Genomic DNA, 16,083 nt, shown 5'->3' with positions numbered 1-16,083 from the left:
CTTCTTCTCCATGCTTTGTACTTAAAACATGAAATACAGGAGATTTTTGGTATAAAAAACTATCAGTATTATTTTTTCATGGTCAAAATGTTTTTTGTGAAATGAATAAATAATCTGAAGAATAAATAGGTAATTTTAAATTCAGGATTTTGTTCAAATGTGTTGAATACTCTCAACTATATTTCTCTTTGAAACTCAGAAAAATATGCTCTACTTTCCAGAAAAAGAAGACAGAAAGGTAAATTAAGCAAATCAAAATCAATTTTGTTTTTAATATTCTAAAGAATTAAAAATCTTTATATCCTTTGAACAGAGGTACAGCCCTGTTCTTTCCTCAATATACATCCCTTATGACATAATTACCTTTTATTTGTCCATATGTCTCAGACAACTACCTCTGGAAAGCTAGCCATGCCATGTAGTTTACTGGCCATTCAGCTCCAGGAAGTACACACAATGAATATATACTAAATAAATGAGTGAATGAAAGGGAATGGGTTTCCTTTATGTCATCTCTGCCCTGGTCAACCACAAAGTTTCAAAACTGAAAACCTACCTATAACCAGTACCCCGTGAGAGTTCTCCTAGCACTTAATGGGTTACATTGGGTTCAGCACAACTGAGTGGTGGGGACAGCAGAGGGCGTCGGGCCCTGCACCTGAAGGTGAACTGGTGCACTCCACCAGTGGACGTGGTTGTGAGCAGCCTGGGGATGGAGCTGGTGGTGGGAGAGCAAAATATAGTATGAAAAAAGTGGCAGAGGCCCAATAGTACCAAGGATCAGAAGAGAAGCCATGTAGGAGCTGGGCATAACACAGGAACCAAAGTCATTTGGAGGCAGCACAAAGGGATCTTGGAAGTCAGAAGTGCTGCTGACTTGTCCGGGAACGAAGAGGCTTTTACTAAGATGGCATCAGAGCGAGTCCTGCCCAACCCATCTGATCTTAAAAGCGTTCTGACCAAATAAAATCAGGGAGTTGTACTGGTCTTGACACATATATAAAAGAAGAAGTAAATGATTATTTTATTGCATTTAAATCATGCCTGAAACATATAAAATATACATTAAGATAATTCAATATAATATTTCATATATCAGAATTAAAGATGTAGAGAATCAGGCATTTTCATACAGGGGAAGTTGGTAAAAGCTTTTTGGAACCATTTGCACAAATTCATCAGGTTATAAAATACATAACATCTTTGAACCATTGATTCAAGTTCCAGTAAATCATCAAGTGAAACATAGTCTCAGATGATCATGTGTGAAGGCGAAATGAAGCATTGTTTATTAAAGCCAAACCAAGGCAAACAAAAATCAGTAAGTTTTCACAATAAGGGGCTTGAAAGGTCTTGTCCTGGTAATTGCTATATAAAAGAATATTGGAGTAATACATAGTAATTAAAAGAAAAGTGATGGAGCCATCTGCAATGAGGACAGATAACATATATTAAACATGGAAAATGCAGCGCACATTATATTAGATGTGCATATATATGATATTTCTTTTTTGAAACATTGTGGTGTTATGCATTGTCTGTGTGGTGGGCATAGAGAAGAATCTGTATATGTAAATAGCCTCATTGCTTTTCCAGAAAAGAACACACATAATTTCTAAAGTAGCCACGAAAAATCTGTAACTGACATTTCTGAGCATGGCTTTAAAAAATGTTCCAAGCATTTACTAACCCCAGGTACCAGGGTGGCTACTCAGTTTACACACAAAAAACATAAAGAGGTTCCTTACTTGCTAAATCCAACTAAAGTCAATGTTCAGAAGCTCAGAGAAAGCCTCAGGGGAAAAAATGAAGAATAAAAGATTAAAAAATAATAAAGGTACAGATAAAGACACACATAAAGGTAGGGAAGCGAGACTTAGAAGAGCTCAGCTGAAATTAAATTGAGTGAAAGAAAGTAAGGGAAATAAAAGGTATACCAAAGACAAAAATAAGTGCTTTAAAGAATAAATGAACACAAAGAGTATAAAAGTTATGATGTTTCTGTTATCTTAATATAATAACAATAATCATCATGAACTATCACTAAATATTCTGGGAAGACACAGAAGACTCTATGTTGTTCAACTCTGAAAGCATCATGATTACTGTGTGCTAGCCGGGTGCAGTGGTGCCTGGGATTCCAGTACTTGGGAGGTCGAAGCAGAAGTGTTGCAAGTTCAAGTACCACCTGGGCAACTTAGTGACTTAATGAGACCCTGTCTCAAAATAAAAGAAAAATAATTTGGCTGATTTTCACAATAAATGCTATAAATTGTCTAAATGTGCTATCCATACATAGTAATAGGTTAAAACACTTATTTTGTGAAGGTGTAGCAATAATGGTACTGTACTTTTTATTTATTCATTTTTTTTAATGGTACTGGGAATTGAACTCAGGACCTTGTGCTTGCCAGGCAGGTGCTTGTGCCACTGAGCTATATCCCCGGCCCGGTACTGTACTTTTAAAACAATGAATACAGCTAAAAACTGCCAGATTTGGGTACATCAAGGGATTTGTCATGAATTTGCGCAAAGCAGATCCTGAATGAATAGATTATGATCATTTTGTATTAGCTATTCCCATCATAACGTGTGATATTACACGGACCTCCCACTGAGAACATAGGAAAGCCGCATTTGATTCTGAGAGTCTACGTGGGGATTCCTCCTTCCTTTTCATAACCTTTTCATTATATTGATATAGATTTTGGCCTAATTACTTGTACATGACAAATTGATGGCATCCAATTTAATATTTAGCTTTTGGTTCAATGTATAGATTCTCTAAATTGCACCAGGAAGTCTGCTTCCTACTGAGAAACATTCCTGTTGTAAAATCTCTTCTCTTGCAAGTTTGAAAATACAGGATCTGAAAATAGGATATGGAATTCCAGTTTTTCAAGTTTTTAGTAAAACCAAACAGAACAATACTGGCATGCAGAGAACTGATCTATCAGGTTCTTGGGCTGGCTAAATTTCTATATATAAGGTTTTAGTTAGCACAGCTAGTAGGTAAAAAGGCTGTAATTGTTTCTATTCATAAACTTGATTTTCCTTCAGTGGATACAAATTGACTAGAAAATTGAACAATTTTCTATGTGGAATTTTTAGAAAATAGTGCTCATCACAAAAACAGAATACAAATGGGTAATGAGACTGAAAGAGTTGTATAATTTAATCTATTTGTTTTACTCCAATTAGCACGTTTTACTTGTGGAAAACCAAGCCCGGCTTCCACAGCTCTCTATGGATCACGGCCGAATTTCCCAGCATTTGTCTCAAGCCCAGACCATTAAGGCAACAATCTTATTCATTTAAAAAATGCATACAGAAAATAAGAATTTATAAACTTACAGAATGTGCTCTGACCGCCTTTTTCTCCCTTTTGGCCTTTTTGTCCAGGATTTCCTTAAAAGGGAAGAAATAGGAAAAAATAGTTTAATCAGCACAAGTCAAAATCAATTAACCTCCTCCTTACATTGGGGAATTGAATTTAGAGCTTTCTACATGCTAAGCACTTATTCCACCACTGAATATACCCATAGTCCCCCAAATGCTTGCTTTATAGGCAGATAGGACATCACACGATAGTATAAAATATCAGTGTATAGCAAGGTACAGATACTGAAATAAAATAATAATATTGATATTAATAATGTCACTTTTTAAACCCTATTATAAACCTGATATACTATGTCAACTTACTTATAAAGGTATTAAATATTCCATTTTTATAAAGGAGGAATTTACCAAAAGCCGAAGCATGCCTGCTTTGTGCTCATGTACCCTCGTTTTCTTTGCTTTGACAGCTTTCCTCCCATCCCCAGGAGACCCAGAATCTCCCATTTCACCCTAAGCTTTGATCTCTTATTTTCGTTATCATTTGTCTATATCATTTTCCATTCCTTCAGGGCAGAGCACCCCAAAGACTGAGGTGTGAATGAATTTCTGGGAGTGCTGAATTTCTGGTCTCCTCAATAAGAGTGGACAATAGAAAGGTTCACAGGGCATCCAAACCTCTATGCTGGTCAGTTTTGCCTTTGTAAATCACCACCCATTTATGTAGGGGGGTGGTATGAATATTGCCATTCTGTATGGAGGTCAGACCAAGGTTGGAGACTTTGGTCTTCACTAATTGTTTGCTACTTTATCCGCATTGCATTTTTAAAGGAAACATCCAGGGGTCGTGGGGATATACTCAGTGTTAGAATGCTTGCCTCTTGTATATGAGGGCCTATATTCAATACCCAGCATACTTCCCACCCCCTCCAAAAAAATAGGTGCAAACAGATGCCTTCCTAGCATAAATGTAGAACTGATTCTAGTGCTATCTGTCTCAAAATCAAAACTTCGGTTCACATTTTTGATCCACTCCCTACGAATTCAAGAATTTCCATCCTTCCCTCATTGTTTAAAAGCCACAGACTTTGGAATAACACTTGTGATTTTAAAAACTTGTCTTAAACGATTTTACTCTACTACTTTGCTCTAGGTATGCAGCTGAGGATTGTCTTTAAATCTTTTCAAGATAAAAGTTCATTCCACTACAAAATGAAAATAAAATTCCCCCCATTGGAGAGTTGCCTTGAAAATTAGCACCTGTATCCATAAAGCACAAGCTCATAAGTGGTGGTAGCCCACTTGTTACTGTTTATGCTTTTCAACCCCTGCAGCTTAACTAGAATGTGATGTCTGTGATCTTTCCTCTCATTGAATGAAAACAGGACTTTTTTAGTGCATTTTGTGGCACATTAGTTTTAATTTTATTTTAAAGTTTTAATACTAATTATTTTTTGTTTTAATTGATTGTTTCCGCTGAGCTTTGTGCTGAATGTTTGTTTTTATGTACCTCTTCAAGAAGATTTCTGACCTCTAATTTATCACTCTTAAACATTGTAACGTAATGTGTAACAAGTAGCATGAGAAATTTAATTGAAGAAATTAAAAAGTGCAGATAACTACCAACTGAAATTTTATTTTGAATATTTAATGACATGCCAACTATTCCTTAGAACACTATGATGGGGATTTCTAATTTTTAAATTGCTTCATATAATTGGATTATATTTTATATCATTAAATTCACATTAAATTTTAATTGCAATTTTATGTACTATTTTAGGAACTGTTTTACTATTTTAGGTACTATATTAGGTATTATTTTAGGTGCTAGTTTTAGGTACTTATTTCAGGTACCATTTAGGGAGTATTACTAGTTATTTTAGTTACTATTACATTATCATAAACCATTAAGTACCACAAAGTCTTCAGCATTTCTCTTATTTTTCAATCAGGGTACTTTTATGAAGAATAGTAACACATATTCAAATTATTCATTAATAAAAGTCTAAGAAACTTTAAAAATTATTTAGAAGAGGGGACTTAAAACAAGTTGCAATTGATCAGTTCTAATCCTTACAGAGAACATAGTAAAATACTCAGCTTAATTTAGCCATTTAAGCACTAGTTTCACAATTTGGAAAGGGAGGAGAGATGACAAGTGATTCTCGGGAGCCTTGCTATACAGCCATGTCTTAGATTACTGAGCATAGGAAAATTCCAGGGAGGGTGCTAACTCACTTTTGATTTAATCTTATTTTGTAGCATAATGTACTTAGGAAAACACAAGAGTTCAAAACAAAATCTTTGCTTTTTGTCAGCCATACTAAATAAACATTATTATTTGAGCAGATCATAGACTAATATATAATGTTTTTACTTTAAACTTAGAAAAATGTTATCATTTCTTCACAGAATTACATTAAATTATCTAGGAATCTGTAAGTAGCTTTGCAATTGTGTCAAATTTAAGGTTTTAAGTATATTTGTCTATTGAACTCAAATTGCCCATAAATGAAATTCAGCAATCCTCGAGTGATGTCGATAATTTCAAGCAAATTAAACAACAAACACTTCTTCCCATATTGCCAAAAGAGCCTGATTAAGGATAGATGCTTAGCAGTGGTTGGTACATAAATACACCACTCACTTCAGGTAATCAAGTCTCTAGTGGAGACTAATTACAGGTCGCTTACTTGAGGCTAGCTGATTTTTCTCCAAGCTAATTGGCAGAGACACAGTTCATATACACTGATTCAGTAATACCACAACAATTTTGTCAGAATTTCTAAACTCCAAATCACTGATAACACCAAATGTCAGTGAGCATGTGGAACAACAGGAATTCTCATTCATTGCTGGTAGGAATGCAAAATAGTAGAGTCACTCTGGGAGATAGTGTAGTAATTTCTCACCAAGCTAAACATATGTTTACCATGTTTTTCTGAATCACACTCCTCGGTAAACTTTATGAATAATTGCCCAAATGTGGAAGCAGCCAAGATGTCCTTCAATAGGTAAATAAATAGACTGCGATCAATCCATAAAATGGAATACTATTGAATAATAAAGAGAAATAAACAATCAAGCCATGAAAATATAGAAATCTTGAATATATATTGCTTGTATGAGAGGACCACACTGTATAATTACAACTATGACATATAGAAAAAGGCAAAGCTGTGGACATAGTAAAAGGATCAATAGTTCTCAAAGGTTTGGAGGGAGGTAGTAATAAATAAGTGAAACATAGGGAATTTGTAGTGGAGTGCAGCTATTATGTATAACATTGCAATGAGGGATACATGACATTATAACGCCATCCAATGTACAATGAAAAAAATGATCCTTAATGAAAACTCTTGACTTTCATTAATAATGATGCATCAGTATTGGTTTATTAATTGTTATAAATGTACCATACTAATGCACAATGTTAAACAATAGAGGAAACTGTATGCGGGGGAGTGATATATGAGAATTCCATACAGTCTATGTAATTTTTCTATAAACATAAAATTCACTTAAAATAAAATCTATTCAAACAGATCTTTTCTCTTAGTAATAATTTTTCTCATAGTAATAATTTACTATGAAATTAGGGAAACAGGGGTTGGGGATTTAGGTCAGTGTCACAGCGCCTGCCTGGCAAGCTCAAGATCGTGAGTTTGATACCCCATACGGGAAAAAAGAAAAGAATAATAAAGAAATTAGGGCAACATAAGCCTACTCTCTCCTACACTTCCTGTGTAAAGTACATAATCCAAGCTTGGGATATTGTCATAATCTATCATTATGTATGTAAATATTGAAGTGCTGAACAATGTCAATTTTTAAGCACTAATAAAAAAATTCAGGGAGTTTATTTTGTATAAGGTAGAATTTTAGGGTTTTCTGTATTTTGCCACACTAATTTAACAGGGTTTGACAGAATGGTTATTGGAGTGTCTAAACTCTGCTTGTTTTTCTTTGCCATTCCTTTCACTTTATTTGTTCTAATACTACAAAATATAATTCTTTTCTGCTGTTTTTGTTTTTAAAATTAAGCTTATTGGTACATTTTAGATATACATAATGATCATATACATTATAGGGAATTTGTACCTGTACATGATATATTTTGATTCCTTTGTTTTTCCCCAATCTCCCCTCCCCGCTTCAACCTCTCTCCTGTCCCCTAAGTACAAAGCTTTTTTTTTCCTTCTTGGTGACTTCTGGTTGTCTTGAGCACATAAATGCTGTGTGTATTTGCATTTTAAACTATTCTTCTTTAGGACATAAAAACTTCCTTCAGGTGAACAGAAATCAGTCTTAAAACATTTCAGGCAACCAAATAACCAGCACATGAGTGCTATTATTCAGATTTTGATGAAATATTTTGTTGTTGAAGAATTTCAAAACAGCTGTCTATGAGGTAGTTATTTTTATAGTCTACAACAAAATACATAGCATTGTAATACCTGGCCTGCCCGTAATTCCTGGTGGTCCTGGTAAGCCTCTACTTCCAGGAAAGCCAGCTACTCCTCGATCACCTTTAAGACCTGGAGGACCTACATGATTAATGAAGAAGAAAGGAAAAGAACAACAATTCATTTTTCAAATAGATATGAGAGTACGATGCATGAATATGAAATAAGTGAATCTCCATGTGGAGGAGATCTTTCTTAAGATGTCATGTGTGCCATTGAAAGCTAATATAAGCCATAAGCGTGTTGTAGACATTCAATGACATGCTGTTAGCAGAAATACAAACAGGAGACAAACTAAATCCTGGAGCTTTAACTGATTTATATAATCCATCAGCGATCTTCAAATAGCAGATTTTGCTATAGCTATAATGATAACTAGCTGAAGATTAAATTTTTAAGATTTACAAGAGGAAAAAACCCAAATTCAAACAATGAAAAGTGTTGAGTATTTATTTAAAAATTGAGGCTCTGTTTCTTGAATAAACTACAAAATCTCTCATGAATTTGTTGCATTCCCCAAGAATGTAAGTATAATCACATACAACACGATTTATTTGTGGGTATATCGTGGGTGCATATACAAATCTAGAATTTTAAATATTTAAAATGGTTATTATTTTGTCTATGGTAAGAATGAAAACTGCATGTAAAAGCAAATGCTGTATTCTTATGGGATAAAACTTTTTATCCCAGTGTTTAGTGATTTGGCATAAGCTAATGAAATAGTTTAAATGTCTTACTTTATCTTAAATGTCCTTATCAGTTCATAAAGATCTCCGTGATTCAGTGTTGAGTTGGATCTTTGGTAAGCTATTTTATGATAAATTGGTTATACTTCTTTTTTCCAGTGTCAACCTTTAACATATTACCTTTAGTTTACCAGATCTAAGAGCCAGAATTTATGCATACTTAGTTTATTTTAAAATTCTTTCCTTGGGCTGAGATGTAGCTCTTTGGTATAACACTTGTCATCAAGGAAGAGGCCCTGTGTTTGACTCTCAGCATAGTCAATCAAAACAAAACAAAACAAAGCAAAACCAAACCATTTTACTGAGTCTCATTCATGTAAACTAAAATTATGCTAATTGTCCTCTAAAAATATTCAGTTTAAGAAATATATTAAGTAGTTAAAAATATTATTCAACCCAATCTAAAACTTTGATTCTAACAGAAATTAAGCATATAACTAAAGAGATGATAAGTAAAATGCTAAATTATATTTACAAATTTTAGTAATACCAGGACATTTTAACCCAATTACTCAGTATTACTGGTTTTTATACGTACTACACTGTCGTACCAGTGTATTTATCATGTATACTACCTAGTAGTATATATTGGCTGGATTTTTTAGTATAGTATGAAAAGTTCTAACATCTGTTCTCAGAACCAGCTGATCAATCAACACTCATAACTTCATTATACAATCAGACTCTGTACTCTGTTAGTGAGATCTATCAGTGAAGTTTACAGGTAAAAACACTGACACTAAGATGTCTCGTTTTAAAAATAATTTAAAAGAGTCACCCACTCTCTGCAGAGTACACTTACACATAGCCCTCATTTCTACTATTTCCTCAATGAACCCAACAAGTATCTGTGAAGCACATGTGTTGCAACAGTCTGTCCATTCCTGGGCTCGGAACATCCTTACCCATCCACATCTGAGAGGGTAGAGACAGCTGGGAGAGGCAGATGGTGATAAAAGTAATAGATTAACAAATGTGGTAATTTTGAAAACTAAAACATTGGAAAACAGGAATAAAATGGAGGATGCCTTACAATCTGTTTCAGAGAAAGAGAACAATAAGGCCTTTCCGAGGATGACTCATTGACTACTTCACAGTGACTTTCAGAATGCAGCTGCTTCATCATGAATTATGGTACCTTTTCAACAGGTAAACAAATGAATCCACAAATTCAGCAAATGGGACCCTTGCACAGATAGCAGTCAATTATTATACTATCTATTACAGAAACGTTAGCAGATTCTATTTGGCCTGTGGAATTACAGGACTTGTTTAATGATCTTTGAAATGTAGCCCTTAAATATAAACACCACTCTTTAATTTTATTCCAAGAAACTAGATTTTTCAGAGCCTTTCCTGTAAAAATAAGCTCATTTCCTACAATAATCTGCAGCAAGGCTAAAGGGTTTGACATCAGTTTCTAACTCTCAGGCAAAAGGTACAATGACACATAGAAGCTCAGCTATGAAATATTAGAGTTCTAAAGGCCCTTGAAAATCATCTAGTCTAAATCTGTCATTCCATAGAGGCAGACACAGAAGGCCAGAGGGATCAAGTCACTTGCATAAGGTTGGTCTGATAATTATGCGCATATGCTAGCAGTTCTCTATTCAAACTTTCTTCCAGGGTCTTGTGAGCTGGTTAAGACCTCTGGGTCCAAACACTGACTCTGGCACTTACCAGCTACTGACTGACACTGAGCAAGTCATTTAACCTCCTTAAGCACCTGCAAATTGGTGTATTATTTGTTCCTACATCACTGATTTGTTGTGCTGATTAAATGAAGTAACCAATGTAAAACACTGATAAAAGTGCTTAGCATGCAATTAACACTACATGAACCTTCCTTCCATTCCTCCTCTTCCTGCTCTTCTGTAAAACAGTCATTATTTACACCAGGCTTTCTGTGAAAGTGGTTAAACTTAGTTTTATTTAATAACATATACAGTAATTAGTGACTTTTTGATACCTTGCCACGACTTTTTTGGGGGGTGGGCACTATTTTTTAACCTCCAGGCAGGCATTTGTGCCGCTGAGCTATTTCCCTGGCCCCAATTTTTTACCTCCAGAGGAAACCCACTTTCAATTCTGAGGCCTAGATCAACAGCCTGCAGGCAGCGATGTCCCTTACTTGGCATATTTAGGGATTATGTCCTTGTTGAAGCTGAGGGAGAGGAATTCCCGGGTCAGACTAAGGAAGAGGGGAGTGAAGGTAAAGGAACATATGACAATAAAGACCAATAAAATAAGGCTCCTGTTTGCCACTGTTTGCAGTCAAGACAGACTTTATTTTCTCCTGCAGAGACATGAGTCTTACAGTGGAGAATTCAAGTTACTTAACAAAAAGAACATAGTACTGGTGGATGATGAAAATTTTACAACCCAAGAGAGTCTTTATTTTTCTTTCTAGGGATCTTATAATCTAAAACTTGGGTTTATTTTGATATTTATTCCACTGAGTATAAGCATTTTATTAGATGCCCTACAAAAAAGGATGATTTAGAAACTCAATAGGAATTCTTTATTGGAAGCATTGCTGCCATGGGAAAATAACCTTGAAACTGCCCTCTGAAAGTATCTCAGATGAGGGATCCTTGACCACGATGTTCATGTCCTTTGAAAAGTTACTAGTCACATTATAAGCTTTGCTGGGACAAAACATTCAGTATATATATTTGAGTAAAAGGGGGTATATCACCTTGGGCATTATTCCAAGGAAATAACACTCCAAAGTATTCTAAAATGTATTTCTGTTTTATTATTTTGAGATAAAGCATGTCTCATAATATGTTCACACCAGTGCTATAATAATTTAAGTTTCTGAGACATACATGCGTTGGTTAGTCTAAGTGCTTGACAAAATGACTTTGGTGGGATCGAATGAATTTAAAAATGGAGACTTAATGAACTTGCCAAAGATCAGAAAGTAGATTTATTAGGCTGAAGCAAGATGATGGCTGTGAGTTCAAGGCCAATGTGGGCTACATAGTCAGTTCAAAGACAACCCGAACTACACAGCAAGACAGGTCTCAAAACAGCAATATAAACTAAATTAATATTGTGACTAACCCCTGTATAGTCTTTATTTACTGACTTTAGTATCAAATTTAAGGCAATCAGCTAATCTGGCAAAGAACTAAATAAAGTACAGGAATTAAATAGGGAAGTTGCCCTTAGATGAGATCTTAGTGACTTTAATACTTTATTGTCATGCACCAGACCAAGTGGCAACTTCATAACCTCACCCAAGAGTCCATTTATCACCTAATCAACTATAACTAACTTTTTCATGAGGGAACTGGATAATACCTATTTGTGTAGATGAGCAGTACCTATAGCAACAAATTAAGCTCTTGTTAATAGAATCAAAGAAGCTTTATAATGGTGTTTCTTTACTGTATTAACAAAAGCTTTTACATCTTTATCTCATATATCGACAATTCAGAAAGAGCTGCAAAAGACATACTCAAGATAGAGATTTGTTCAGCAATTTGTAGCCCACACTGAACCTTTGTGGTTGAGTTACAGCTTTGACAACTGAAATTTGTAATAGAGAAGCTGACAGATCCTTGACAATAGCAGCTCTGGCAGCTGCTGTAATGCTGGTTACTTCCCCTACTTATGACATTAATGCACCATTGTTAAGATCTGCTGAGCACTAGTCAAGGCGGAGGACCTTTCAAAAACTCTTCCCTGACATCACTTCCAGAAGCACACTGATAACAACCTTCCAAAATATATATATGAGATGAGTCTTCAAAATATGTTTAAAGTCTCTTTAAATATAAATTTTATATGTTACCTTTAAGCATAATGATGTGACATTTAGGCAGCAAATTCTTTATTTTCTAAAAACTGTTTTCCTGATATAACCTGAGCTACTCAATACATTGATCAGAAAGAACATTTCATGTAATCAAAAACCAGAAAAATATGGTGAAATAGGAGGTATTGAGATAATCTTGTCACAGAACGAAACATTTTAGTTATAATTAGACCATGTAAAATCACCCCTAATTTTAAACAGCGTGTAAGAGATTTGATTTTTAGATAAGTGTAGCATGACTGTCATGTTATTGTTGTTGTCTTTTTCATTTTATTAAAGCAAAGAAAGTTCATGCTACTTCTTTGCTGTGTGTTCTAGTATTGTCTTTGAAAATGTTGCTTTCAAAATTACAACACATAGGAAAATGACATGAAACAATTTTGTTTTAAGTAAAATAGAAAGTGGCTGACAGAGAAGAAAAAGTCATGGATATTCTAGTCGCTATTTACTCACAGATTTTGTGCATTTATGCAAAAATAGTCTGATCAAAGATTATATAAGACATATACTCCTATATCCCTTGACTCATATTTGAGTATTTTTTATATCTTAAAAAACAGATCTTGCAAATGTTTTTTCAATGTGAAGATAATTTTGCATGTTCTCCTTCAAATGTGACCTACAGGGAGGTCAGGTGTATACTGTTTGCAATCTATGATTGAGAGAATACTCCTTACATTCATGAACAACTCCATGGAGTGGATCCAGCTAAAAAAATATAATTTTCTTTAAAATTGAAAAGTTAATTAAAAAGTTAATCTCGCTTAATGCATTATTTTAGTCTGCTAGAACACTTACACTTTCCCCCAACGCATTAAAGAGTAAGTTCACACGTGCACCCAGACATATAAATCACTGGAAACAAAAAATATTAGCTATTTTCTTCTGCATACATACATGGCTGTATACTACTTTGCCCAATATTTAGGGTATGAGTAATCTGTTACTAGGACCGTACCTCTTGCACCTGGAATGCCGGGTCTACCGACTTCTCCAGTGAGACCTCTGTCTCCTTTCTCACCTCGGGGTCCGGGGGGACCTTCAAAAAATTACATTACTCATCATAGTTGTAAAACACAAATAAAACATATTTGTCATTTATCAAGATAGTTATATAAGGAAATTCCATCTTTTATTTGTTCATCAATAACATAGAATGTATAAAACACATCTTCCTAAATAGAATACTCATTTTTAATACTATAATGCTCTTTTGATAAGGATGGCATGGTCCTAAACTCAGGCTCCTAAATATATATTATTTATGTGTAACTAACACTTTTCTAGATCCTGAGAGTCTGGGGAAAAAGAGAAGATGCTACAATAAATTAAACATTAGTATTATGCACATAATGGGCAGATTTCATTGTATTAGATACTGTGTAGAAAATATATAAGTAAATACTTAAAATACAAGTGTAATATTCTCAAGGGAAACAAAAATTCATGCACCAAAGATAACCAAAGCTGAGCATGGTGGCGCACACCTGTAATCCCAGCACTTCGGAGGGTGAGGCAGGAGGATTGTTGTGAGTTCGAGACCAGCCTGGGCTACAAAGTGAGCTCAACTCCAGGCTGAACTGCATAGCAGGACCCTGTCTCAAAAAGACAAAACAAAACAAAACAAAACAAAAACAAAAAAAAAAAGGATAACCAAAAGCCATACTGATGGTACTGACAGAAACACGTGTATCGGTCAGAGAGATGGAGATCAACCTGCATGGTCAAAGACGAAGGAGACATCATTAAAGAAGTCGAATTTGAGGGCTAATTTAAAGAATGAGTACAAAGAGAAAAATGTAATAATTCTGGACATGTGGGAAAGATGTGGCAAAATATGGAAAAGAGAAATAGTTTTTCAACTAAAATATTAAGTAGAACCCTTAGATCACTATAGGAATTACAAAATAAGGTGGACAGATTGCACAGAAAACTTTGCTTATTTCTCAGGTGACCCGAGTGCTGCATTTTATATTGACTTCCCAAGACAGATATCTGCTAATCACCTTTCAAAATGATTGCACTATGTTCCTAGGAATTAAAGGAATCCTGTTAGCATTCCCTCTTCCGTCTTGATTGTACAAGACAGTGTTCTTTCCTTTGCTTAAAGCAGAGCATTTAATTTTCTTTTCAATCCCCAAAGAAAAAAGCAAACTTGGTACCATGGGATAATTAAATAGTGGTGTGTTAGGCAGGCATTTTTAATTGCTGCAGTTTGGACAAATATGCAACCTCAGGGCCATATACAACTGTATTTAGCATCCCCTATTGGAGGTTGCTTGTTATAAATTGTAAACAAGTCCAGAGGCATAATTTATATACAGTTCCAGGAGGGGTGACAAAATATAAACTGTCATGAGTAAGTGTACTCTGCCAATTTCTTTTTTGCTTCTTTTGACATCCTTGTCCCTACTTCTCAATTTATCTGATCTTTTCTATTTTTCAAGATGCAACTAGGGGTTGAGAAGCCGAGGATATCCATGATTCTTCCCAATGTCACATTTTGCCTTTCTCTTCATATTCAAAATTGGATGGTAATATTTAATGATATTTTTATTATAAAAAGCAAATGTATTTTTGTGGGATATATAAAAGCCTACAGGAAATTATGAGGGAAAGTATAATTTATACTTTATAATTATAATTTATAATTCTATTATTGTAAGAGAATAACCATTTACATTCTCTCTATTTCTGTCTGTCTCATATTCAGCTGTGTGGGTTTTTCATGTAATCATCATGTAAGCTACACTATTGTGCATCAGGTAAGTAACTAGGGAATTTGAAGGGATAGCTTAATTGTTGAGAGACAATTACTTAGGTGTTGCACAAGACATGTCTTAACTCCGCATCAGTGCGAATCTCTGTGCATTGCTTAGTCTATCTAGCAAACTGTAGTTCTTCCCAGGAGAGGGGATTGAGTATCTACTGCCATGATCAGAGCTGCATTCTGTTCATCACTACACTGTGATAAATGAGAGGAGAAGCTGTGTACAATTTGTAGCAAGGATTTTGTTGAGAGAATAAAACCTGCAGTTCTCAAGGATGGTGTTTCAAAAAGAAGCGCAGGGGCAAAGACTAATTTAGTAGTTAGGAATCCAAAGCAAGATACAGGCAGAACTAGAATGTGTGAGATGAAAAGCAAATTCCACAGACCAGATTGAGGCTCTTAGCCTCTAAATTTATTTCACCATTTCTTTGGTAAGTAAGAAATGACTCCTTCCTAATTATTACTTTTTTTTTTCTATTTTCTTCCATGTAGCTAAAGTAACTATAAAACATTGCTCATTTTGCGATATCAGTCTCAACAAGTACAATTATATTATTTTACAAAATTCAGAGTTAAAGATCCCTCTCTGTCTGCATCTGATATCTGAGTCCTAAGGCAAGAAACCAGGTAAGGGTTTTGCTTAAATAGTCTAACTAGTTATGTTAGATGCTATACTTTTATTATTAGTCTAATCTTCAGGTTATTATAATTTTGTGTATTATAAGTTTGGTTTTTACATATTATAGTATCTCTTTCATTGTGATCATCAAAGTATAAAAAGGATTTATTTCTCTTTTAGATAGTTTGGGAGGTGAAAATAAACAAGTCATTCGTTAGTCACTTCCCTCCTAGTGTCTTGTGTAAAACTTTTGATAACATTGTCAACATAATGTTTTCCTCTGACCTTCCAAATCTCGCATTCCCTCTATC

At 34.6% G+C, this 16,083-nt stretch overlaps 1 protein-coding gene across 7 annotated transcripts in view; it reads right to left on the bottom strand.

The window, feature by feature from the left end:
• Msr1 (macrophage scavenger receptor 1) overlaps positions 1 to 16,083 on the bottom strand; it is a 66,858-nt gene that overhangs the window by 23,734 nt on the left and 27,041 nt on the right. For 6 of the 7 annotated variants that reach the window (XM_013521524.1, XM_013521525.1, XM_013521527.1 and 3 more), the window contains 3 exons: positions 13,342 to 13,422; positions 7,800 to 7,889; positions 3,355 to 3,408 (listed from right to left, as the gene is read on the bottom strand). In XM_013521524.1, the coding sequence (XP_013376978.1) occupies positions 3,355 to 3,408; positions 7,800 to 7,889; positions 13,342 to 13,422 (225 nt within the window). Of the gene's footprint in view, positions 1 to 1,266; positions 2,217 to 3,354; positions 3,409 to 7,799; positions 7,890 to 13,341; positions 13,423 to 16,083 lie in introns of those variants that run through there. The other variant, XM_013521528.1, reaches the window with a different exon arrangement.

This window comes from Chinchilla lanigera, unplaced genomic scaffold (assembly GCF_000276665.1).
Source record: "Chinchilla lanigera isolate Chin_1 unplaced genomic scaffold, ChiLan1.0 scaffold00062, whole genome shotgun sequence".
Taxonomy (NCBI): domain Eukaryota; kingdom Metazoa; phylum Chordata; class Mammalia; order Rodentia; family Chinchillidae; genus Chinchilla; species Chinchilla lanigera.
This window is presented reverse-complemented; position numbering and strand designations above follow the sequence as displayed.